The following is a 27,833-nucleotide window of genomic DNA, read 5'->3' on the forward strand; positions in this document are numbered from 1 at the left end:
TGTAGACCTTTGAGGAGGTCAGATTGTGCATTGAGAGCATATGGGTAGCAGGAGGTAAGGAAGTCAAATTCCAGTCCAGTAATCTGTCCTGTACAAACAATGGAGGGACCGGAACAAATGGCTGCAACATAGTTGAAAGAATTCTCCAAATGGACCTATGATGTAGACCCAAGGAGAATGTCCTGCAAGCTTGTGGAAATGAAAGCATACAACCTTGTTGATCCACAACATCGCCAACAAATCTTATGCCCAATTTCATGAGATTGTATGCTTTAATAGGTGCCTGTAAAGCGAGAGGCAATTCAAACACCTTGCTCCAATGGATGCTTTCCAAGCAAAGAGAATTACCATGAAGAGAAGAAGCACCTGTCCATTTTGCATATGAGAGAATTCTCTTCCAATCATGAATAAAAGCATTAGAAACAGGGCAACCAGGAATTTTCCCCTGAAATGTGGTCATGACTGCTTCCCAGTGATCTGTAATCCAATGCCCATATGCATGAGACGCCATGTTTCCACACATTGCTGCTAACATAATGGCCCATGGCTGTTTTTGCTGAAAAAAATCAGCAATCATAGTGCTCTTTCTTGCCAACATATGAACCTGGAGATTGAAAATATTCAGCCCCCCATGAGTCTTGGGTGAACAAATAGACTGCATAGGTAGTAGTCGCAAAGCCTTTTTATGAGATTTGCTTTTCCAAAATATCTCCATAGCCTGAGACATATAGGAAGCCAAATGCTTGAAAGACCAGGGAAGAAGAGGAAAATAAAATTGCACATATGCCATAATGATGGACTGTACTATCCGAAGTCGAACTTGTAAAGGCCAAGTGGACAAATGCTAGTATTCCAGCTTCTTGTTGATCTTTTGAAGCACCCATTTGAGCTGTTGTTGCGGGGTAATATTCCAGCCAATGGGGTAGCCTCACAATAGTGTGGGAAGAGATAATGTGACCTGGCCAGAGAAGTGCATGCCAATCAGCTTCTTTCAAAGCTAGAAGTTTTGATTTCTGAAAATTGATTTGCAGTCCAGCAGCTATGCCAAAGTCATTCAGTGTATGCATCAAGTGAGAAAGGTGACTTTGAGAATTCCTGGGCATAAAGTATGAATCATCAGCCTATGCCTGTGCAAGAAATGACTGTGCCCCTGGAATTTGCAAGCCATGAAGCTGTCCTGTATCTGCAAGATAGTCCATATGCAACAGTAACGGATGGGTAGCAATGGCATATAGTAAAGAACTAAGAGGGCAACCCTGTCTCACTGAGCGGGTCATAGTCCAGGTTCTTGACAACCCACCACCAAGCAAGCACTGCGCTGTGGCCTGAGAATAGAGCCAGTAGATGATATGGACGAGCCGAGGGCCAAATCCCAATTTATGCATAGTCTGAGAGATAAAATCCCAGTGGACAGTATCAAATGCTTTCGCAATGTCTACTTACAGAATGAGAACGTCTTGTTTAGAATATTTGGCATACTCAATCGCAAGCAAAGCATTGGAGATATTGTCAGTGATCTGCCTTCTGGGGACAAACCCATACTGTCTAGGATGAAGTCCTGCTTGCAGAAAGAATCGAACTCTGAGGACAATCATTTTAGCAATGAGTTTGTAAATAACGGGCATGAGAGATATAGGCCTCCAATCAGCCATCGTCTCACACAAGCTTTTTCTGGGAATCAATTTGACTAGGCCATGTTTCCAGGATGGGGGAAGAGATTGTTCTGCCCAAGCATGATTGATCATTAGAAGAAGAGTGTTTTTGAGATCAACCCAAAATGCGCGGAAAAATTCGACAGTCAATCCATTCCAACCAGGAGAGCTGCTTTTGCATAGATGACTCAAAGCATCATCCAGTTCACTAAGCATAAAAGGCTGCTCCAATGCATGAGCCTGTTCCCGAGACAAAATGGGCTGGACATGCATAAGAAATTGAGACCTAGCTGTATCCACTTGCATCAGATGATCAGGCTGAAGAGAAAGGAGATGCTGGAAATGACTAGAACATTGCAATTCCAATTCTGATTTGGAAGTGGTCCAAGTGCCATCATCTTTCTTGATCCTGCAAATATCCTCCTTTCGCCTATCCGCATGAAGACTTTTAAAAAAGGCTTTCGAGGAACAGCCCTTATCCAAAAGGGGTTTCATGCGAGCTCGGATTTGCCATTTCTTTAATTTGCGAAGATCATTTTGGTGGATGATATGAACCGCATAAGCACAAGAATCCTGCTCAGAAGAGGTAAGCTGCCTATGAGAACTGATTGCATCCATTTGCTGCTTGTGAGACTGAGCCCATTTCAGCTTGAGCCTGAGGTTTCCCATGTAACTCCGTCCATAATCTTGAATAACAGCCTGTAAGCGATGAGCAAGACTGATCCAAGCAAAATCCATATCCTCCTAAGCATGTAAGAGAAGGGGACGGACAGCCACTCTCACCATGTTCTGAAATTGTTGATGAAGCAAATAAGCACTATTAACATGGAGCAGGCGACGACCAAAGAAAGGCATATCATCTATCAAACGTGCTACTGATAATGTCAAGCATACTGGAAAATGTAGATGTGTATACACACACACACATATATATATGTATATACACACACACACACACATATGTGTGTGTGTGTGTGTGTGTGTACACATGTGTATACACACACTTTTTTTTTTGTAATATCCAGTGCAAATATTTATATGTTCATAAATTTATATGATGGGAGGTCTCCGAAATGGAGAGTATCCCAAAGATCAAAAACATAAAAAGAAAAGCTCTATGCAGAAGCATCCATATCACCCTCATGGCAGGCATCATATAAGGATTGCCGCAATGAGGCTCGGAAAGATTCATATGACTTGTGAATCTCCCGACCCAAGTATGCCAAATTATGCTCACTCCAGATTGTCCAAAGAGCCCAATATCGCACCCAAGAGAGAAATAGTAGGTATTGCGACAAAGACTTCATAAATCTGCCAAAGAGCCAGAAATGTTTTCCCAAATCTGACTCGGGAAACGGATCCGAAGATAATCTGAAATTCTCCTGAGGAGGATCCTAGTACACGAGCAGTGCCAAAGCAAATGAATAACAGTCTCTGAAGGAGCCTGACATCTTAAACATGTGGATGGTGCAATGTGACGTTTAGCAAGTGTGACCCCCACTGACAATGTACCTGTCATACATCTCCAAAGAAAAATGTTTCAATGGCATTTTACACTTCCATAACATCCTGAGATTCTTCCGCCACCATGAGAGGGCCTTCCTTATATGCCACATAGAATTAGCATATTGCTGAATCCATGGAGCAGGCTGAAGAAGCCTATATGCTTTGATGGAGGTTAAGGCAGGAAGAGGAACAGGATGAGTGCATGCAGCAGAGGGTTGTAATTGCCAATCCGTAAGCCTGTCTGTGTCAGCCACAGGAGGAATAGGTAGAAAAGGATGTAATAAATCAGCAATTTTCTTCCAAACAGACCTATGATGCATTCCCAATCCATAGGAAGCAGTGGCCTGAGGAAAAGATAAGATATCCCTGATCATCTACCACATCATGTATGTATCTAATTCCCAATTTCATGAGATTGTATGCCCGAATAGGTTTCTGTAAAGCGAGCAGAATGTCAAAGATGGCACTCCAATGAATACTTTCTTTCCTCATTGAGTTTGTCCCCGACCAATTATCAGGAGCCCATTTGACCTTAGAAAGTACTTGTTTCCAGTCAAGTATCAGAGCAGTAGAGAAAGGACAGCCACGTATCTTCCCTACAAATCTGCAAATGACAACCTCCCAATGATCAGTAGTCCAATGACCATAAGCACAAGTCCTCATGTTGACACACATGGATGCTAGCATACAAGTCCATGACTGTTGTTGGCGGAAAAAAGTATGCAGCATAGTCGCCTTCCTTGCAAGCACATGATATCTTATATTGAGGACATTAAGTCCACCATGCATCCTAGGAGAGCACACCATTTCCATCTTCATCAGTCTCAATGCTTTCACAGCAGTTTTTGTCCTCCATAACATCTCCATAGCTTGAGACATAAAGGCTGAAATATCCCTGGAGGACCAATGCAGCAAAGGCAAATAGAACTGGACATAGGACATTACAATCGACTGTACTATTCTGAGCCTGACATGAAGAGGCCAACTAGAAATCTTCCAGTATTCTAGTTTATGTTGAAGTCTTTGGAAGATCCATTTTAGCTGCTGCTTCCTGGTCATATGCCATCCTATGGGATATCCCAAATGCCTGACTACATCTTTGGAATGCACCACCTGACCTGGCCAAAGAATAGAATGCCAATCACATTGTTTCAAGGGAAGTAATTTAGATTTGTCAAAATTGACATGCAATCCCGCTGCCAAACCAAACAATGAAAGAGTGGTCATAAGCATGTGAACTTCCCGGGGAGAATTCCGTGGCATAAAGAAGGAATCATCAGCATATGCTTGTGCCAAAAAAGATGCAGCCCCAGGGCCTGATTCAAAAAATGATTCCCTTTCACATGCTCAGATTAAATTGATTGTTAATGATCAAAGGAAATTGCACAAATGGCAGATTAGAAGCCCCTCATGGATAAGGGCTGCTCATCAAAAACCTTTTTCCAGGGCTTGCATGCTACTCCAAAGAAAAACTCATGTCTAAGGGTAAGGAAGCTAGATGGCTCTTGGACGCACTCTTTCTCTGATCTCCAAGATGAATGCCAAAATTATTTCCAGAAATTGTTCTCCGCTCTTGGTTCCCCATCAAATCAAATGACTGATGCAAGGACTGAATTCCTCCAATATGTTTCTGAAATAGTGGAAATGGATGATGCTCTTACCTTGGAGAGAGCTTTTACTGACACAGAACTTGATAATGCATTGTTCCACCTCAGCAAATACAAGTCCCCTCGCTGGGATGGCCTTACGGTGGAATTTTATATTTAAATAAAGAGTGATATATTCCATTCCAAACAAATCATACAACAGGTGGGAGATAAAGTACTCTATCCCTAGCCTCAACAATGTGGCAAAAAAGCCATGGGGGTGGTCTAAAATGCCACGACATCCCAGAAGGGGTCAAGTGAAAAAATAAAGAGCAGTGCCATGTCCTCATGAAGGATATAAGTCTCCCTCGAGCTGCCAAAGAGGTGCCTGTACACCTCTCCCACTGACTCCTAAGAGTGAAGATAATCTCTGCCCAAATGGAAGCAAGAGTGTCAGCCTCCGTGCATATTTCTTTTTGGGATGATTTGAAAGATGTCCTCTTTTTGGAATTTTATATTTCTTTTTGGGATGATTTGAAAGATGTCCTCTTGCAAATGATCAATGTTGCCTGGCAAGAAAATCAGTTGCCGCACTCCTGGAAGCATGGCATAGTCAAACTTGTCCCCAAAAAACATCTGTGTGACCATATGTTAGATTGGAGGCCTATTACTTTGATGCCTGTAGTTTACAAACTCATTACCAAAATGATTGTGCATAGGCTTCACAGGATACTGGATGCAGGACTTCATCCTCATCAGTATGGATTTGTGCCGCGAAGACAAATCCATGACAATATTTCCAATGCCTTGACTGCAATTGAATATGCTAAGTATTCGCATCAAGATGTCCTTATATTGCAGGTGGATATTGCTAAGGCATTTGTAACTGTTCAATGGGATTTTATCTCTCAAATCATGACAAAGTTGGGCTTTGGTCCCAAGATAGCAAATGCAGTTTACTGGCTCTATTCCGACTCTACTTCTTAGTGCATTCTTGGGGGTCATTTGTCTCGGTCATGGACATTGGGTCGATCAGTTAGACAGGGCTGCCCTCTTAGTGCTCTCTTCTATGCCATTGCGACCCATCCCCTTTTGATGTATCTTGATCATCTTACAAACACAGGACAGATGACAGAGGCCTTAACTGAGAAAATTCAGTCAATTGTAGTGCTGTCCTTTTTGCCCATTTAACCTCATTCCTCCATTTAGTCATATGCCAGTTGCCATACTCCCTAATGACATTCTGCATACGAGAGACAAAACTGTCCCAAGCATAATCCATGTCCTCCTGGGCATGCAAAGGCAGGGGATGAATTGCAAGTCTGATCATTTGCTGGAAATAGTGATGTCGGAAATAAGCCTGATTAACATGCAATAGTCTACTGGAAAGGGGTGGCAAATCATCCAGAGGCATACCAAGGTGCAAATTCATCCACAATGGGTCATGATCTGACAAGCCCAATGAGAAATCTATAAGGAGATGAGGGCTAAAATCTGCAAATTGTTGTGCGTAAAACAAATACCATCTATCAAGCCTTGCCCAATATGTAGTAAGTGCATTATGATGAAAAGTATATCCAGGCACTGACCCTTGGAGAAGCAGCCATAAATCTCCAGCCTGCACAGAAAGAAGCATGCTATCCCATTTCTGCCTTTCCAATGATAGCATATGAGATCTTGAAGTGATGTTATCTCTTGGCAGAGGGGAATTATTAAAATCTCCACAGATGAATGCATTGGATCTCCATGGATATCTGCATAAAGAATCCCATAATGAAGCCCTCATGGCAGAGGTCTGGGAGGCATAGACTGATGCAAACTCAAGAATATCACCATTGACATTACATTGTATGACCATCCATCTGCCACTGTTGTCATTGAAGGCTAACTGAGGCTCCAGCTCATGTCTAACCAGTATGCATACACCCGAGTAGGTAGTGGTACCAGCATAATATATATCATAGCCGCCAAAATAATCATGATGACCAACCTTGGAGTGTTGATTAGGCTCTTGCAAACAAACAATATCTGGCTGCATTTTATGTACATAATTCCATAAAAGCCTCCACTTTGAGACATTGCAGAGGCTCTGTACATTGTATGTAAAGCACTTAAGTGTTTGATGCATGAAAGAGGTATATACAGTAAAGTATAAGAATAAAACAAGACATCAGAGAGGCAAAGCCTCTGCTTGCATGGGCTGCATTCCTTCATGATCCATGAAAGACATAGCATTCTCCCCTTCTTCAGAATCACATATGGGGATGCCCTTCTTCAAAACCCCCACCCAATTTTGAAGGACAGGAGCTGAAGTAGAAGGTTGTCTTGGTGAGGGAGAAGAAGCATCCCATTGATGAGATTGAAAGGTGCGTTGCTTCAATACAACCACCTTCTTAGGTTGTTGAAAACCATCTTGATCAGTTCCCGCAGATTCCTTCATCTTCTCTTTTTCTTTATCTTTTCCTTTGCCAGCAAGTGATTGCACCTGATTGATTGGTTTGGCATTCTTTGCTCCATTATTATTTGTTGTCTTAGCTTGCAAATTCTCATTCTTTTCCCGTGTCTGGGGTGGCAAGGCATTGGGAGGGGGCTGATGCAGAACCATTGGGCATTCAGAGGCTAGATGCCCAAACTTGTGGCAGGCAAAACAAGCTCCTGCAAACACGCCCTATTTCAATTCAAAATACTTTTTTCCCAATTGCACTCCCTCAACTTCCATTGCAATAGAAGGAGGGGTAGGTGTATCAGTGTCCCAGAGAATGCAGAACCTATTACAGTTTCCCATGGGGCGTGGAGGACAAATGACCTGTCCCAAAGAAGCAACCAGGCCAGGCAACTCTTCACGCATATAGTCCGGGAAGTTAACAACCTCAACCCATACAGGACAATGATGTCGTATAAGACTTTGATAATCCTTGTTTGGGGACCAAGGCATAGCATGTACCATCTGCTTCCCGTAAAACAGGGGAGAGAACTCAAGTAGCCTCTGCTTGCACAAAGCATCTGATAAATGCACCTCATAAAAGCCTCTGGATGCAAAATACACTCCCTCTACAAAGCATCCTCCAAGGATGGACTTAATCCACTGTGCGACATCACTGGCTGCTGGGATTCTTCCTGGAAAGAAATTATAACCGCGGTTTGAGATAGTACCCTGAGAGGATTCACGAGGGACGGCAATTTCAATTTGTACGTGACCTCTGGAACTGGTTTGCCCCATTCCTATCGTGACTGCTGAAAGTCATCCTTAAGGGTGTCAAACACGTACTGAGCTTCCATAGTGATTTCATCATCTTGTGATGCAGGCTCTGAAGGGCGGCGCTTAGCATCTGCGGGTCTTTCTTTTCGAGCATATGTACAAACATCCAAACCTGAAGCCATGATTGAAATACGACAAGACAAGAAGGACTGTACGGAGAAGTATAGAAGGAACAAGCAAGACACAGGACTGTACGGAGAAGTATAGAAGCAAGACACAGGACTGTACGGAAAAGACACAGGACTGTACGGAGAAGTACACAGATAGGACTTTACGGAGCTGCAGAGGATCTTCCTGAAATCTGCACGAAGATGCAGACGGTCTTCCTGAAATCTGTACGGAGAAGTACACAGCAGACGGGACTGTACGGAGATGCAGACGGGGCTGTACGGACGTACGGAACGTGGTCTTCTTGAAAACTGTACGGCGATGCAGACGGGTATGGAACTGCGTTCAGAGCTGCGCGGAGGTACGTCAGACCTAACCTATCTGTTTGTACGGGCGTACGAACACTATACGGCAATCGTACATGTGTACGGACAGAAAGGGAGGCTGTACGGAAACCTTGATGAGGCTGAACAGCAGAGGTCGCTCCTCTCTCTCACACACCACAGACATGTGTATACACACACACACACACACACACACATATATATATATAGAGAGAGAGAGACAACTTTCAAACATTTTTAAGCAGAACTAAGAGGTATTCTAAGGTCAAATAAGAAAACCCCCGTCACCAAACCACTGAATCTATTCTCCATGATAGGCTCACTTTAAATTAAAATATCGCAAGCAGTATCAGATGATCATAAGTCAGCATAGAATTCAATGATTGTACAACAAGAAGCCACAAATAATCTTGCCTTTAAGGGTCAAACAGACTTGCCATAGGAAATGAGACTGAATGGAATGTGAATGAGAGGCTTTAATTGCTCTGAAAATTTGAGGAAACCCTGTACACAACTGATAACAATTCAGAACTATATATCTTAACCAAGTAAAAATAAAAATTTAAGAAGGCTATCATATTTTTCTACATTTTTTCCTTTCACAGTACAAATTTCAAAATTGAAATTTATCAAGATTAAGACAGGATCAACCCCTTTCAATAGGTTGCTGGCCTCAAACAGAAATATAAAAATGGTAAGAAAGGCTGAGAAGATATGCGACAAAAACAACATCTGTCTGAAGTCATTCTGTTAATTCCTTCTTGGAAATGTGATGCAACTTCGCAGCTTCATGTTGTGAAGAAGATAATGAAGATTCTGAATTTGGAAAAAATCTCCCTGACTTCCCATCTTAAGCATCTAAAGGCATTTAAGTCCACCACGAGACAACAAGTGGTATGTATACAACACACCAAAATTCATTGCTGCTGCTCACGATGCTTTACTGGTCGCCATGTTTATTATATGTGCTCTTGCTCATTGCTCCCTTATAGCTAAAGATTAGGTTGCAACCCGCCCGGGTCACCCTGAATGGCAACTTAACAACCCCAACCCATTTGAAAGAGAAGATAAGAGAGATCACAAGGCAAGGTCTATCCTGTACATGTTACAACCAAACAGGTTGTGCCAGGCATGACCTTCATGCCAAGTCATGCGGTCACTCATAACACAGGTAACACCATAACTAATTAATTACGTCATGACATTACAATTATGCCATTGCAACCTACACAATCAGGACCACAGGTCATCAATAGTCATGACATTGCAACTTAGTCAATTAACGATTAGGTACCTTTTTGCAGCATGCTATAAATAATAATTCACTCCCACAATAGACACAGGATGAGGAAGAGCGCCTATATGCAATTGTCGCTGTAATTATTGCTTCAATGTCTATCTTGTTTAACATGACAGCACAACTATTAAAAAGTTCCTCAACTTAACACACCTTGACCTCAATGTGGAAATGAATACATAATAGGGAGTTACCTGTCTCCTTTCTTTCTTAACTTGTTTTGATAAATGCTTTTGTAACAGACCTGTAAGGCAAAATGTGAAACATTAAGTGCTTGCAAATCACATAAATTTCAACAAAAAAGGAAATAGACCCGGTCTTCCTTTAGTTTGGTTGGGGCGGGGGGGGGGGAGGGGCAGGGGGGATCACATGACAAAGGATGGGCCAAGGATGTTCCTTTACACTAGTACACAAGCATTATGTTAATCTAGGCTCTTTTTTAAGATCCACGAACTTGGTACCCCGCTGAGGCCCCTTCCACTATACCAAGGTTCCTGAGTACCCTCTTGCCCTTGAGGTTTCAGTAATGATTCTGCAGCCAATGAAGGGGGGCACCATTAAGGCAGTAGGGAGCCCTACCCACCCATTTCAGGGCTTTAATTTTCCAGCCACAGGAGAGGAGCAGTGGACACTGGTCCTTTTTCACCTTCTACTGAAGGCCCAGATTATGTGGATGGTTGATGATTGGTTGGGACCTTGGGACAGTTGGGACACGTGGTACCTTTGGTACACTAAGGGTACAACCCAGACAATACAACACATGATGGACGACTCTACTATGACTGCTACAGCAACTGGATAGCAAAGAGTAGCAACGACTGACAGATAAAGCAACAACACAAGAAATCGACCCACACAACATAGCAGCGAGACAGTAAGCACAATAGCAGATTCGCAACTCAGCAAACTACCCACGCGACCACAACTAGACTTCGAGAAAGACAAAAGACTCAGACTAGCATCAAACACAGACTAATGCGAGATGGCTCAGAGTTACATGAGCAACCCATAAAAGAAATGAGTCAACCATAGATGGCCCAGCTCCACCCAAAGTGTTCCAGCTCTGCTACCATGATAGATTCTAGGACCTACAGAGGCCCATAGAAAGATAAAGGTACACATGACTGGATAGTGTAGTCAACACTTGGGATGTTCACAACATAATACAATGCTAGCTATGGAGGATCAAGCACGAAAATGGCTAAGAATCTGTGCGTGAGAGAGAGAGAGAGAGAAAGAATGTTTATTAAAGTCTTTGGAAGACCGATGGGTCTATGAGACTGTGAAAATCTTGATACAACAAGCTGTGGTAGTGGAGCTACTAAACGAGCATCCATACAAATACAAAATGCAAAAAATGCAGAATGGCAGTACTAAGTCCTAAGTACAACATAGTCATGTCCATCGTCGACTATATATCAATCTCAGCATCATCATCATCAGCAGCAGCAAGATATCAGCATGGATGAGGCAGTGGAGGCAATAGAGTGCTGTCGGCAATAGAGTGCTGTCGGCCACTCAGAGGTGCGGTCCTAGCATGTCTCATGGTCGTAGCTCTGCGTCTGGCCAGGGCTACTATGACCCCCGTCGGTCGGGCTCCGATTCGAAACAAGGCGGCGATGTCCCCAAGTGTGATCTGTGTGTCGACCCTCTGTCTGAGCTATCGGGTCACAGGCTCCGAGTCACGGTCATGTCAAGGCCTCGTCTCGTGGGGGTCCATGTGATCTAGCTGAAAGAACTCCGTGATAGAGCTCTGAGAGGGATCAGCCGAGGAAGAAGTCTGCTCCTGTCTCCATGCTCGGAGTATCCTCTCGCGGTGTCTACGTGCCTCGTGAATGAAACCTGCCAAACACCGCTAGTCCGGGTAGGAGAGGAAATCGGCCAAAATCCCATAGCTATCCCTGAAGAGGCAATGGAAACGCACTCGGATCTCATAGTAAACAGGACACCTGAAGATGAAATGCTCCTCTGTCTCAACCTCTTGCATGTCACACAGTGTGCATATGTGCCTCTCCCTAGGTAGTCGCTCTGCTCTGCCGCTCTCGATGCGAAGTCTGTGTGAAGAGACCCGGAACTGCCCAAGACAGACCCTCAGCGAATGGGGTAGGTGAATCTGCGTGTATCCTAGTGGGTCAATGAAACCCTCCACTGTGATATGCGAGAGAGAGAGAGTCATGTCACGGGGGCGTGAAATTCTAAGTACTTTAATGTACTACAAGACTGTGACAACATTGGTTTTAAAAGTCCAAGCATGGGCTCAATAATGTGTAATTAAACGCGGCATGGTGCCTAGCACATAAGCGTAATTAATCCCTAGGCCCAAAGGCATTCCAAGGAATTAAAAGAGTGGTTGTTGGGAAATGATGATGTGGCATTTTTAATGGGCCCCCCTAGAGGGCCATGTACCTTCAGTGGCCCCCCTAGAGTTCCAGGTGGCTCTAGTGCCTTCTACATGCTCCTTTGCCATTCCTGGACCTTCCTGGGCCTTCTAAACTTCACATGTGTGGTTTTCTCTCTCATCTTCTCCCTTTGTTGAGATTTTGGACTGGTTTTTCAGCCTCCTTCAGCTGAATTCCGTTTTTCTTCATAACTCCTCACCCGTTTGGATTCCTCGACTCCCATTTGGATTCCTCGACTTCCGTTTGGCCCGATGGCTTCCCCTCTGTCTCCCCTTCGTAGTGATATGCTTTTCCCTCCATGCGTTTGGTAGAACGGGCAGAGCTGAGCACTACTTTTGCTGGACGAATTTGCAAAAGTGGCTTTTTCTGGACCTTTTTGCTTCTACTGCCTCCTGGGCCTCTCCTCTTGCAAAGCTACAGCTTTCTGTTGAATTTCGAGTGGTCCCACGCGCTGGTTGACTGGTTTTTCTCAGTTTTGGAGGACTTTCCGGCGATGAAACTTCTCCAAAACCTTCTCAATGCATTCCTCTCTGAAGCACGCTTCTTTTGAGCCCAAGAACTCCCATTTCTTCGCGACAGAAGTGCTTCTTTTCGCATTTTTTAGTGGAATTCTTGCTGGTCGGCTCTTGTAAATGCTCTTTCTTCATGCCTTTGCACTGCTCTTTGGCTGAGAATGCAATTGGGCATTGGCTACTATGTTCTCTTGGCGATTGAGGACTTGGTTCGAGTTCTCGGGGCTTAGTGAGTTGTGATTTTGCTGCTCCAATTTCTTTTTGCCATAAGCTATTGGTTGGCCTCGTGTGCCGCCTCTTTCTTGGCTCACAGGTGCCCAGGCAGTGCTACATGAGTCATTCTTTGGTTGGGTACTTTGCTGATTTTATTTTGGAGCTTTGAAAAGCTTTGTGAATGCCATCTGGAAACCACTCAAAAAGGGTGCAGCTGGGGTGCAGTGTGATTGCATCTGGACAACCAATGGAATTGCACTCGAAAAAGAGAATGCCTTTGGGTTGAGCCTATGGATTAAGTGCACTAATGTGATGGTGTTCTATGCTTGAAAGCCTTGCGAAGGCTTAGTGAATTGGGGCTACGTGCTCAGTTGCAGGGAAGGTCTCCCAGATGCAACTTGTAATCATTTCACTGTGAAATATAAAGAAATACCGAAAGGGGCGCCACGGTGTTTGGGGCCAATCGGGTGCACTTGTCTATGTTTGTTGAGCAGGGGCATTCTAGCCTCCATCCCTTTTTCAGTGGTTTTGTTTATAAACACATGGGTAAATGCCAAATGGTGATCATGCAATGGTTAATGGTTGTGATATATGCTTTGTGAGCTGTAAATAAGTGCTGAAGTGATTAAAGATTTAGTTCCACTGCCCTCTCAGTGATTAGAGGCCGGTTTCATTGGTTCCATTGCCGGGATACCACACACTCTTTCTCAAGAGGTGGGCCTCGGTAGTTTGGTGGAAGGATATCTTTGCTGCACTTTTTGAAAGCTGAATATTACAACCATAAACATGGTGAGTACCCATGAGCAAGAGATCTCCACAACTCCTCAAAGGAGAAGGTAGGAAAGCCTTAATGATCCAACTAGTGTACAGCTGCAAGGAGCACAACAAATGCCTTTTGAGCAGGCCACACATGAAGCTACAACTGAGCTCAATGGTGATACTAGTTCTAGCAGTGAGTCAGATGATGCTACTATGTTGAATGCACACCTTGCAAGTGCAGTGACTGCTTTGACTCAGCTGGCTCAAAATTTGGCTCAGATTGTGCAAACAAATGCCAAGAAGAAGAAGAAATCAAGAAAGCACAAGCACGGGAAGAGTGAGTACACACATGCATCAGCTTCTCATGGTGGACCGCACACTCATGCATCAGTTTCCCATGAGGGACAGCCATCAAAAATGACTCAGAAAGTGACTTCCAAGAGAGAGGAATCACCCAAAAGAGCACCTGAGGAAGAGGTACAAAAAGTACAACCAGTGCAACAGTATGACCAGCCAGCACAAGGCCTTGGTTTGGGTACTTCCTCTTCATAATAATAATGTGCAGTCCATAAATGTGGCTCAACCACCTCAGCCATATTTGAGGCAGCAACCTGAATATTTTGGTGCAGATTCTATCTTTGATGCTATGTTGATTTCACCGCCAATTGGGCATAGAAAGCAAGTCATGTATGACAATGTGGTAATGCAGCTAGGCATGCAAGCCACAGCATGTGCTCCCATGCCTAATGTTCAGCCAAGCATGGCTCTCCCTAGTGAAGGAAATGCTGCAAATATACAGCCATCTTTGGGACAGCCAATATCAAATGTATATAAAGAATTTAAGGATTTTTTTCCGAAAAAACAGTGCTAATTATATTACTTCGAGAACAAAATACAAGAGGGCAGCTTATAGCTGACGGGCTGCGTTCACAAACCGGACGCAGCCCTAAAAGGTAGCATAATAAATCATACTCTCACGGAGGGATATGCTGAGTGTGAATGAACAGCCATCGGGGTGGTGAGTAGTGCCACCGAAGGCCCTGCGTAGTCTGCTCGAAGAAGAGGCTCTGTGTGTCCCAAGCCTGGAGGAAGCGTCTCCGCTTCTCCTGACCAGCCCGGGAGTCTCCCTGAATTTGGTCCCACTGGCCTCTGAGGGTATGAATAATCTCACTCCAAATCTCCGCCATGATCTGGGCAGTCGATAAGGAAGTGCCACCGAGGATCTGCGCGCAGCGCGAGGTCCAGATGTGCCATCCTGTAATGCTGCTGATAATCTCCCAGACTGGCTGCCTCTCCCGAACTCCTGTATCAGCCTCTGCTAGGTGCTGTGGGATACCCTCGAGCGGCCCCCACGTCCCCTGTGTGATAAGGAAGGTGGGGTCCTGCTGGCATGCCTCGAACAAGTGATGAAGACCAGGTGCGGTGCTGCACCAACAGAACGCGCCCCAAGTGATCACTCCTAGCTCTGGTGCTGCGCGGGTAAGAAGCCCGAAGGTCCACCTCCACACTTCCTGGGCGCGCGTGCAGCTCCACAGGCAGTGTTTTGGTGACTCCTCGTCCGCATGGCAAATTTGACAGCAACCGTCCTGGCCTATCTGCCTCAACCAGCTCCCCACTGGAAGACCTTTGTGGGCAAGAAGCCACAGGAAGTATGAGATCTTCCGCGGCCGCCAGCTCTCCCACAAGGCCTTCCAGAATGCCTGCAAAAAGAACCTGGAAATACCCTGTGCGTACCAGCTAGGTCGCTGGGTGGGGGGGCGGCTCTGCATCCTCCCGAGAACTCGCCTGCCCAAAGTCGTACTGTAAGCGAAGAAGGAAGTCGGCCCCTGTCCTGTCACAATCTCTGGCCACCACCACTCTCCTGGGTCCCACTCAAGCTCTGACAAGGCCCGCTCCTCCCATAGCCAAAGACGCCAAAGCTGCAACTGTTCCTGCTCGATACTAGGGTCGGTACGCCAGACCTTCCCCGGAAGGCCTACGACCCTAACCCTCTGCCACGGGAGTAGGGGGTTGATGAGCGCATCCTCTCTCCTGAGTCGTCCATCCCCTGAAACCGCGAAGAAGGCGATAGAGGAGTCATCCAACCGTCCTGCGACCACCAGTGGGATGCCACGGGGGGTGAACTGTCCCAGCCAACGGGTGTCTCCAGGCATGAGGACCTGAGGCTCAGGTGGAGCCAACCAAGCGGCTGGGATCGCTCCGTCAATCTCCGTGCGTCTCGCCTGGACTCCACGTGCACCTCCAGCTGCGGCTGCAAGATCGGTCATCTCCAGATGTCTGTACGTATCCCTCCAAACTCGAAGGGACCGGGCTGGCCCCCTCATCCAGCCGTCCCACCTGATATGTGATCTCTCCCCCAACTGAAGGCCCTCGGCGTCTCTGACCTGCCCATTCCAGACGAGCGGCTGGCGATCGATCTCCTCCTGACAGCTGGGCTGGGACTGTATGAGACTGAGACAAAGCCGCCTCCAAACCATGAGGAGGCTACGAACGAGTGGAGAACGGGGCTGAGTGAGCGGGGCAGAAGTGAAGATCCACCTGAGGGACGGTGGCCACTCTCCACCTCGGCGCGGGACACAAGAGCCTATTCCCTACTGAAGTAACATCTTCCACGTCTGCCCCCCCGGGGTCAAACCGCGGATGACAAGCTTGCCTAACAAGGCCTGACTCTGAAGCTCTGGATCGATAACCCCCAGGCCACCCTCAGCCTGCGGAAGAATGACTGTCTGCCAAGCAACCCTGGCTCTGGTATCTCTAAGACCATCCTCCCCAGACCAAAGGAAGTTCCGAACCAACCTCCTGAGCTGTGCCACGCTGGATCTCGAGAAGCACCAGCATGAAGCCACATACCAAGCCGTGGCTAGAAGGACCTGGTTAACTACCAGGGCACGACCTGCAAGAGACAGCTTAGCAGTACTCCAGAAAGCCAGCTTCCGTCGGATGGAGTCTAGCACCGGGAGAAACTGCTGAGCTGGCGTGATGTCTAGGCCAACCTGGAAGCCAAGGTATCTAGCTGTCTGTCCTCGTGGAATCCATCTGAAACCCAGAAATCGCCCCCACTGAGAACACGCCCCAGGGTCTGTGAGAAAACCAACTGACTTGTTCCAGTTGATTTTCGCACCAGCGGCCGAGCAGAAGACCTCCAAGGCCATCCGCACCCTCTCTAGCATCCTCTCATCATCCTGGACATAAAGGGCTGTATCATCTGCGTACTCCGAGTCCAGAAGCTCCGTGTCCTCCCGAAGTGGAAGGCGAACCCCCCGGATCCCGGTAGACCTCGCCCGAAGGTAGTAAGTCATGGCCTCGGCGAAGAAAAGAAACAGGTAAGGAGCAAGGGGGCAACCCTGACGCACTGATCTCTCCAGGCTAAAGCGCTCACCCATCCTGCCTCCAATGATGACCCTGCTAGACGCTGTCCTGTACAAAGCTGAGATACCCTGAATCCATCCTGCGGGGAAACCTAGCCGCTCCAGAGTCCCCTCCAAAAAGGCCCAGTCCACGCGATCGTAGGCCTTCTCAAAGTCGAGAAGTAGAATGGCAAGGTGTGATCCACTGTGCTGAGCCCACTCCGCCGCCTCTGAAAAGGTGAAGACATTATCCAAGATACTGCGATCTTGGACAAAGCCTGTCTGAGTGTCATGAATGAGGTCTGGGAGTAGAGGCCGAACTCTGGCACTGATCATCTTAGCGAGGATTTTGTAGGCGGTAGTAAGGAGAGTGATCGGACGCCACTGGCGGATCTCCTGTCTATCTCCTCCCTTCGGGATGAGGCAAATCAGTCCCGAAGAGAGGCTCTCTGGCATCAAACCGCTGCTGAAAATCCCCTGCAGAGCTGCAAGGAGGGGCTGATGGATCTGGTCCCAGAAGGAAATAAAGAAAGCTCGGGGAAGCCCATCCTCTCCTGGGCATTTCTGTCCGTCGATAGCCATCAAGGCCTCCAGCATCTCATCCGAGGTAAACGGCGCCAACAACATCGCCTGCATGCTAGGCTGGACCAGGGATGGAATGTGCCTCCACACCTCCTCACGGGCACGACTAGCACGAGGGGCAAGCGGCTCCTGCTGGAGGAGGGTCCTGTAGAAGTCAGTGGCCAACCCCAGGACCTCCCCCGAATCCGTAACGATGTGACCATCCGCTGTCTTGAGACTCCGAAGCTGATCACCTGCAGCTCTCTGGCCGGATGCGTCAATTTTACGAGCAAAAACCTATGAGCAGGTTTATCCCAGTGTGTTTTTCAAGAGATTTTTAAAAATGTTTTTCTTTAGGAAACATGGTTTTTACACTTTTATTTTCACTAGAACTAGATCCCTTTATCATAAAAATATACAGACTCATTTTTACACAACATAATTTTCTTATTTAGAGACATCCCTTTGTACCCCTGTTATTACCTTAAAAAAGTGTTGATTCCTTTAAGAAACATTCCTCATAATCACTCTCAATGTAATAATACTATGTATGTATAATTACTTATTAACACATTTATATCATATGGCAATATCTTTTTAGCGTTTTTATAGCATATTTATGGACATGTTTCTAAAGAAGTTTAAATTACTATAAATAAGTATTAACTTGGGCTTATATATCACTCTCATAAAATACATGTAATATTTAATACTATATATGGAAGATTTTCCAAAATATAACTTCATAGATGTGCTCAAATGGGGTGTTCCGATCAATTTGAGTGGTTGAATGACTATATTTGGACATTGGATATGAAAGTTATGTCACTTTTAAAAGTGTTGTCCAAGGTAGTTTCGCCAGCGAAACTACCTTGGGAGACTTGCTTCAAAGGGGTTTCGCTGGCGAAACTACCTGGATGGCTTGCTTCAATGAGTTTTCTTTGAAGAAACTCTTTCATGAAGATAGGTTGAGAGAGGGTTTTCAATGTCACCCCCTATTAAGTAAAAGTTGTAAGAAGGATCATAAGGGAATTTTCATAGAGAAGTTCACTCTACATGTGGGTTTCTTCAAAAGCCATCCCATTATGCTCTCACCATTCCTACAGACTCACCTAAAGATTTTTGTATAAAATAGGCATTGCTATAATACTTTGCATATTTCTAAGTGAAACTATGTTTTCTTTTGATCGATTTTTGCCATATTTATGCATAGTTGGAAGCTTTTTTTTTCCTTCGCTCGGACGCTCGGAAGATTTCGCTCAGAAAATGCTCGTCCCCCTCTCTGGCCATGCGTCCTGAAGAACTCTCTGCACATCCGATCACCCTTCCGGGCCCAGAAGGAAAGAGAGGCGTGATAGGAAAACTCTGAGCGGCGTTGGAGTGTCTCCTCCAGGAGGGCTCTGGCTCGAAGGGCCTGGATCCGAAGCTCCTCCGAGCCCGGGGAAGCCTGCTGGAGTCGCTGAATGGATGCGAGGTCCCTCCGAAGAGCTCTCTCTCTACTCCACCACTCCTGACGAACCTGTAGGGCTGCTAGCTGGCAGATCTGGCTGGACTCCTGCAAAGCCTGCGCAACTGAGTCCACCAAATCCGTGCACTCCTCCCAATCTCTGTCCCAAAGACTGCAAATACTAGACTGCAAATACTGCTACGCACGTCCTCCCTCGAGAAAATAGCATCGGGAATCCTGCATGACCGGGGGGGAGGGTCTGGACTGCCGAATCTAATGAGAGGAGTACCGGCGCATGGTCGGAAAGTGTCGTCCCTGGAACTATACCCGCCTGACCGCCTCTACTGATGGCCCAATCACTGACATAGAATCTATCAAGCCTCTCCAGGAGTCTGCCTCCTTCCCTGCGGAAGCCCCAAGAGAAGTCCAGGCTCCCGTGCCAACGCCGGAAGGACGGGTCTCTCCAGCTGTCCCTACCTCCTGTCGCGAAAATGAAGGAGTCCCAAGCTGACTGCTCTGCCTGAGCCATACCTGTAAACTCCGGACCTCTGCCCTGCTGGTCCTCCAATGACTCCAGATTGTTGAAGTCACCTCCAACAATCCAGGAATCCATGACTGGAAGAATCCCTGTAAGTGTCCTCCAGAAAGTGGCTCTGCATCGGAGGTCTGTAGGAGCGTAGATGTTGAGTATTCCAATTTTGGATCCCTCCAAATCCAGGCCTACCCAAAGGGCTCGGCCTGGGATCAACGTGCCATGACCGAAAACTCCCTGGGCTAACTGCTCGCACACGGAGGTACAGACACCCCCACTTCTCCCCTGTGCGCCGATCGAGGGCTCCCAGTAAGTGTAGGAACGTCCAGGGAGAACCTTCCCGCAGCTACGGGAATGAGCCGCAGAGAGCTTGTGCTCCTGGAGCAGAAGTACATCCAAACGACCAATCACTGCAGGCTGAAGTTCCTGCCGCAAAATGAGCTTCCTGGGACCACGCGTGCCAGAAGAGTGAAACCCGTTCACATTCCAGGATACGAGGTGTAGGCTCATGGCGAGGGATGGGGGGCTGCGAACAACTGTCTGCTCGCGGTCGAAGTCGATGAAGAATCAGGCATGTCGGAATGGAGGTGCTGCCGCTTATGAGAAGGTTTGGAGGGGGAGACGGGATCGTCCTGCCCGTCCTTCAACACCTTCAACAAAGGCGAGAGGCCTTTGGTGCCATGAACAAATGCTTTCTCGAGCCAGCTCGAGATCTCTGAAGTGGTCATCCCATAGAAGGTGCGGAGTTTCTGATGGGACCAAGCTCTGACATCCTGGGGGAGAGGCCATGACGGGGTAGGTCTGAGGATCACAATCAGTCGGAAGCGTTTGGCGGCGCAGCGCCACCGCAAGCGCACATCGCCCTCGGACCACTGAGTCTCGAGAAGCTGCCCACCGGACGGGCCTATCCAGGAACAGACCTGGGCGTGTGTCTGCTCTCTGAGCGCCTCCCAAACCGAGTCGTCTGTCCAGGTCTCGGTGCCATCGCTGAGGAACGTGAAGGCGAAGCTAGGGCCATCCCTAGGGGCCAAGGCGACAATCTTCCCATCCGCCCCTTTGCGGAGCAAGAAGATGCTGATGTCGAGATAAGCCGGGAAGGTCCCAAGGTCGGCCACGTCCAAGTAGTCCCAGGGGCCTGATCTGTAAAAGTCTCGAGGAAGCGCTCTCTCCTGAAGCTGAGACCCATCAGAGTCTGCCACTGAGGGGTTAGCGGCCATGGAAGCCTGCTCCGGTGGTGGTGTAGACTCCGGGTGTCCTGCCAGCGGGGGGGGAGGGGGAGGAGGCTGAGGGGCAGGCGACTCGAGCTCCACGGAGGCGACTGGCGGAGCAGGTGGAGGAGGCGGAGCGGGGGCTGCCCTCGACTGGGAAGCCGAGGGTGCAGCTAACACTGTAGAGGAGTCGAGGGGAGCGGAGGGAGGGGGGGGATGGGGACTCCTCTGGAGCTGGGGCTGAGAGGGAGGAGAAGGAGACTGAGGAGGAAGAGACGGAGGCTGAGGCTGCGGGCCGGGCGAAGGGAGGGGAAACTGGGGAGGGGACTGGGACTGAGTGGAAAGGGGCGGGGGAGCGGGAGAGGGGGGGATCTGAGGCTGTGAAGGGCGGCCTGCCGTCGACGAAGAAGCTCTCCCAGGTCCCTGGGGCGGCTGCCTGTCAGGTCTCTGGGGTGCTGCTGCCGGAAGGGTAACCTCTGCCTCCTTGCCTTTATCCGAGATCTTCTTGTTCCTTCCTCTTTTCCTTCTAACCTCGGTCCAGCCACCCACTAACTCTGGACCGGGCTCCGCCTGCCTCGGCTCCTCCTGACGTGACTGTCCGGGGGGGGGGCGGGGGCGGAGGAGGCGGGGGCGGGGGGGGTCGAGATGAACTGGCGAAGCGTGGGCACGCAGCCGCCAAGTGCCCAAAGCCATGGCACCTCAGGCACTGACCTGGCTGTCCGGTGACTATCATGCTCTGGGTGATGCTGCCGGCATCTGTCACAATCTCGATCACTGCAGGGAGGGTCGCAGGGTCTGCCACAGCCACTCGGACACGGGGGGCTCCTGCCGTGGTCACCGCATCGGCGAAGGTGTCGTGCATAACCCATCCAAAATGGGAGCCCAAGTCCCTGACAATCGGCCGCAGCTCAGCAGCAAGCCCTGGAAAAACTAGTGTCACTGGGTGGCGAGGTATACGGAACCGAACATCAAAATCTGCTGCGCTGAATCCACGGTACCACGGGACTATCATGATAATCTTTCCATCCACCGATGTGGGGGAACCGGCAATCAGGTTGCTCGCAGCTTTCTCATTGGAGAGTTTGAGCCAGAAGATGCCCCTTCCCATAAGGGCCACCTCCTCAATATGGCCATCCTCTAGCAGGAGAGTGGACTGGAGCCAGTCCCTGATGGCTGCTCTGGAGGGAGAGTGTCCAATGACTCTACCGTAAACAGAGGTACGGGCAAAGTCAGTGGCAACCTCCTGCACACGGGATGATTGTTGCTCTGTCAGGATAACGCGGTAGGCATCTAGAGAGGGAGGGTCCGACTGGGCCTCCGGATCCGGGCAGGGGGCCGCCATACCGCCAAGACTAACTGCAAGCTTCCGATGAAGAACAGGCTGCCACCCCAAAAGGGGAGACGAAGCGGGAGGATGGCGCCTGGGTATGGAAGGGATGGTGGCGGAGGCGGAGGGTGGAGGCGGGGTGGGGAAGTGAAGCAGAGGGACGGGCGAAGCGAGGTGGGTGAACGGGGGGGGGTCGGGCGAGGCGGGGTGAAGGGGTGAATCGGAGGGCGGGGGAGCGGAGTGGAGGCGAAAAAAAAAAAAAAGGCGAGGGGGGGTGGAGCGGAAGGAAGCGGGGGGAGCGGAATGGAGGCGAGGGGGGGTGGAAGGCGGAGTGGCAGAGAGGCGGGTGAGGGCACGGGGGACGGGGGGGAGCGGGATGGAGGCGGGGAGCGAGGGGGTCGGGTGGAGTGAGCGAGGCGGGTGAGCGAGGGGCGGGTCGGGTGAGCGAGGGGGGCGGGTGAGCGAGGGCGGGCGGGGGGGCGAGGGCAGAGAGGCAGGGGGCGGGGGATGGGAGGCGGCGAGCGAGGCGGAGGGATGAGTGGCGGGTGAGCGAGGCGGCGGGTGAGGGGGATGGCGAGCGGAAGGCGAGGGTGGAGAGAGAGGGGGCGGGGGGTGGTCGCGGCGGGGGGGGGGCTAGGGAGTGGAGGTAGCTAGCGATGGGGAGAGGGAAGCTCGCAGGAGCGACTTGAGACGCATGCAGGCGAGGATGATTTCCCAAGAATTTAAGGATGGTGGTTCTCATGTCAAGTTTGAGACATATAATGGAGTACAGGACAGGTACAAAGCCCTCACATTCCTTCAACAGTTTGATGCTGCATTTCTTGGGGGTTTGTTTACAGAAGCATCCAAGATGAGGAAGGTCGCCACATTTTTGAAAGGCAATGCACTTAAGTGGTACACCAACCTTATGCTTTATGGAGATGCACCTGCTACTTGGCTGGAATTTAAGCAAGTGTTCTCTTCTACTTGGCTTACTCCAACCTTTTAAGTTGAAGTACTTTCACACTGGCATGACTTGTCATACAAACTTTGCAAGAATCTTGATGATTACACCAGAGGTTTTGGGATGTTTTGCTGCCATTGAGCTCTTACAGGCATGTTTCTTTGAAAGAGCAAATAGAGAGGTACTGTTGTGGATTGCCTAGTGAGCTACGTGATTATTGCATCAGAACCAAGGTGGGTTCTATGACTCAATTAATTGAGAATGCAAGGACAGCATATGCATGGATGCAGGAGAAAAATTTGGGCTTTATGGACAGCAAGAAAGAAGACAACAAACGGGCTGCCAAACACCAGGATAAGGACATCAAATCTGAAAATAAAAATTATGGCAAACAACCGTTTCAAAAGGGAGGAAAAGCCCAATTCAAAGCTGGTCAAAGGCGTGGATAGCCTAATAAACAGCCCCGTACCAAGTTATCTAATGAAGAGAAAAAGTCACTCATGGAGCAAAACAAATGTTTTATATGCAAAGGAGAGGGACACCGCTCTTATGATTGCCCATTCAAAAAAAGAGACACGTCAAATGATGATAAGAATGGTGATAAACAGGCTGATCGGAAGGGCAAAAGGCCTAAACCTTCCGCAGGACTTCTTCCAGATGTGATTGGGAGTTTGCCACATGCACATGATGAAGAGGAAACGAAAAAGACTGAGATGTGCAGAGCATGGGGAAAAAGCAGAAATCAAAATTGTTTGTTTTTCTTTGATTCTGGGGCGAAGGCGAATTTCATAACTGCTAATATGGCAGGAAGGCTTGGCGTCAAGCCTGAGGAAATGGGGCCATCCGGCATGTGTGATATGGCCAACCCTGAACTCAACACACCTGTCACTCCTATCATTGGCAAGTTGAGGATGCATATCCAGGGATATCAGGATGCAGAGGACTTCTACATTAAGCCTTTGCCAGAGTGTGATGCTCTGCTTGGGATGCCTTGTATGTGCAGGGTGGGGGCTGATGTGCAGATGAGAAACAAGAAGATTTCTTTTACTCATAGAGGCGAAAATCATGTACTTGATGTAAAGTTGAAAGGGGAGTCCATCCCTGTAGTTTCAGCTTCTTGTATGTGCAATGTAATAAAGCGTCATATTTCAGCGTACTTGATTTTTGTCAAAGAGGACAGCCAACCAGTTCAGGAAGGCTCTACTCTTTCTGCCTTAGATAGAGAAAGGGCTGCTTTTCTTTCAGATTTTCAGGATTGTTTCTCAGATGCACTTCCTCAAGAATTACCTCCTAAGAGGCCCGAGGATCATCAAATTGATATAATTCCAAGAAGGTGACCGCCTAATATACATCCCTATCGTGTCAGTAAGGCACAACAGGAAGAGATAATATCACAAGTGAAGGAACTCTTGGAAAAGGAATTAATACAGCCAAGTAATTCTCCTTACTGTTCCCCTGTGTTGCTTGTGCAAAAGAAGGATGGCAGTTGGAGAATGTGTATTGATAATAGGGCTTTGAATAAAGTCACAATTAAGAACCGTTTTCCAATTCCATGCGTTGATTATATATTGGATCGGTTGGAAGGTTCCTCAATGTTCAGTCGTATTGACCTTAAAAGTGGATACCATCAAATAAGGATATGGACTGAAGATGTCTACAAGACTACCTTCCGCACTTCATTTGGCTTATATGAGTTCCTTGTGATGCCTTTTGGTTAAGAGTGATATATTCCATTCAAAACAAATCATACAACAGGTGGGAGAGAAAGTACTCTATCCCTAGCCTCAACAATGTGGCAAAAAAGCCATGGAGGTGGTCTAAAATGCCACGATGCCTTTTAGTTTGACTAATGTACCTGCCACTTTCAATAGAATGATGGACAGAATTTTAAGAGCACACAGAAAGTTTGTGGGCACTTTCTTCGATGACATCATTGTGTTCTCTAAAAATGAGCAGGAGCACAGGAAACACCTCACTATTGTGTTTCAAGAGTTGAAAAGACACAAGCTATTAATAAACACCAAGAAAAGTGAGTTCTTTACGCATGAGATTCATTTTCTCGGTCATATAGTGTCAAAGGATGGAGTCAAGATGGATCCTGCAAAAGTTGAGGCCATAAGGAGTCGGCCAATTTTGAAAAATCTGCATGAAGTCAGAAGCTTTCTTGGGTTGTGTTCATACTATCGGAGGTTTATAAAGTACTTTGCAGAAATTGCTTCTCCCTTGCATGCTTTACAAAAGAAAGCTGTACCGTTTCGGTGGGAACAAAGGAAAATGAAGCTTTTGAAGACCTGAAGCAAAAGTTGTGTTCTGAACCTGTTATTATCTTGCCAGATCTTGCAAAACCCTTTGCTCTAACTTGTGATGCATGTGGGAACAGCATAGGAGGCACTTTGATGCCAGATGGCAGAGTGGTTGCATATGAGAGTAGAGTTCTCAAAGATGCTGAATTGTACTTGCAGACATACGAGAAGGAAATGTTAGCAGTGATACATGCTTTGACCACATGGAAACATTACCTTCTTAAAGCTGATTTTTATGTGCAGACAGATCATCAGTCACTTAGATATTTTCTCACGCAAAGAAAATTATCTGAAAAGCACATGAGATGGGCTAACTTCCTCTCAATGTTTCATTTTCCAATTGCACATGTGCCGGGTAACAAAAATGTCGTGGCTGATGCACATTCCAGAAAACCACAGCCTGAAGCAATCTCCAAGAAACCCAATGTTTCAGCAGTGAGCATTGCTTACAACAATGTGTTAGATGTGATGAAAGATCAATATGTTAATGATGCTGATTTTTCAACTATTTATGATCAGCTTTCTGATGGTCAAAGGCATGATCACTATATGTTGAAAGAGGGTTTCATTTTGATGCATGGACGACTCTGTGTCACTGATCAGATGCGACAGAAAGTCATAATGGAAAGTCATGCTTCTCCATATGCAAGACATAGGGGAATTACAGCAATAATTACAGTAGTGGAGCAATACTTTTATTGGCCATCTTTGAGGAAAGATGTGGAAGAATATGTGAGAACATGCATGGTTTGTCAGAAAGTAAAGTTTGACAGGCAGAAGGCACCTGGGTTGTTACACCCTTTGCCAATTCCGGATAGACCATGGCAAAGCATAGCTATGGATTTTGTGTTTGATCTTCCACGTACTCCTACTGGACATGATGGATTGTGGACAATAATTTGCAAGTTTAGCAAACAAGCCCACTTTGAGCCAGTAAGAGAAAATTACAGCAGATCAAATGGCCAAATTGTTTTTGCAGCATGTCTTCAAGTATCATGGGATGCCTGAATCCAAAATCAGTGATAGAGATCCGAGGATGACCAGCCTCTTTTGGAGAGGGCTGTTTGAAAATATGGGCACTACGCTGAATTTTTCGTCATCTTTTCACCCTCAGTCTGATGGACAATCGAAGCAGGAAAACTCTACCATCTTGGATATGTTTAAATGCTATGTCTCAGACCACAAAAGCAAATGGGAGCATTATTTGCCTTTGCTGGAATATGCTTACAATAATACGGTGCACACATCCACAGGTAAAGCACCTTTTGAAATAGTGGAAGGTGCCAGGAAGATACCTCCCATTTTGCATACAAAAGAGAAAATCTACGAAGCTGATCGTTTTGTGGAAAGCCTTGAAGAGGCTTACAAGAAGATCAAATATGCCTTGCAAAGAAGTCAGGACAAGCAGAAAAGAGCAGCAGATAAGCACCACAGGGAATTGGTATTCACAGAAGGTGATTGGGTTTTGCTGCGTTTTCAGAAGGCAAGGCTGAAAAATAAGAAAGGCAAGGAAAGGTTGTACACAAAGCTGAACATGCGTTACTATGGTCCTTTCCAGGTTTCTGAAAAGATAAACGAGGTAGCTTACAGGCTGAAGTCGCCTCCGCATTGGAATATACATAATGCCTTTCATGTGAGCTTATTAAAGCAATATCATGGAGATATTCCCGAGGATTTACCTGATGAGGTGCAGCCTGAAGGGGAAGAACCGGATGAACTTTTGGTCCCAGAGCAGATTCTGGCACACAGAGATAGAAAGCTCAAGGGTAAAGTTATATGTCGCTACTTGGTAAATTTTCAAAATTACCCATCACTTAATGCGAAATGGATGGAGGAAGGTGAACTGGCAAATTCACCTGGGATATTGCAGCTTTACCTTGATGCTTTCCAGTTAGAGCCGACTGTGGTCTGGGCTCCTACAGATAGTTTAGCATAGCGAGCATCTGGAGCATTACTTGGTGTTCGAGAGGGGAGTAGCACCTCCACTCCCTCAGTACAGACAGGCTCACCGTGATTTCATGAGGTCGCTTGATGACACTGTATCTTTCATCCGAGATACTGAGCTGACCAAAATCTATGTGATCCTCGGCGATCAATAGTCAAGATGCATCAATATCATGAAGTCTCACAGCAGAAATACTAGCAGTGTATATGGATGGATGCATGCCTCTCCTAGCCATATTTTCACTGTCTCTATATACTATAGCTGCGGCTTTCTTGTATACTCTTTTATGCTATATTTCATGCTCACTCCTGTGTTTTGGGGCAGCAAACTGTGGTTTGCTGTTTCAAGAGAGGGGTATGTCACGGGGGAGTGAAATTCTAAGTACTTTAATGTACTACAAGACTGTGATAACTTTGGTTTTAAAAGTCCAAGCATGGGCTTAATAATGTGTAATTAAATGCGGCATGGTGCCTAGCACATAAGCGTAATTAATCCCTAGGCCCAAAGGCATTCCAAGGAATTAAAAGAGTGGTTGTTGGGAAATGATGATGTGGCATTTTTAATGGGCCCCCCTAGAGGGCCATG

General features: G+C 47.2%; 1 protein-coding gene across 4 annotated transcripts in view; it reads right to left on the reverse strand.

Annotated features, from left to right (window-relative positions):
• LOC147882286 (protein FIP1-like) overlaps window positions 1–27,833 on the reverse strand; it is a 200,961-nt gene that overhangs the window by 122,793 nt on the left and 50,335 nt on the right. For all 4 annotated transcript variants that reach the window (XM_087400863.1, XM_087400864.1, XM_087400861.1 and 1 more), the window contains exons 4-5: window positions 9,947–9,996; window positions 8,893–8,959 (exon numbers count right to left, since the gene is read on the reverse strand). In XM_087400863.1, the coding sequence (XP_087256989.1) occupies window positions 8,893–8,959; window positions 9,947–9,996 (117 nt within the window). The remainder of the gene's footprint in view (window positions 1–8,892; window positions 8,960–9,946; window positions 9,997–27,833) is intronic.

This window comes from Dipteris shenzhenensis, chromosome 29 (genome assembly GCF_047967505.1).
Source record: "Dipteris shenzhenensis isolate YYH24624 ecotype China chromosome 29, Dip_SZ_1.0, whole genome shotgun sequence".
NCBI lineage: Eukaryota > Viridiplantae > Streptophyta > Polypodiopsida > Gleicheniales > Dipteridaceae > Dipteris > Dipteris shenzhenensis.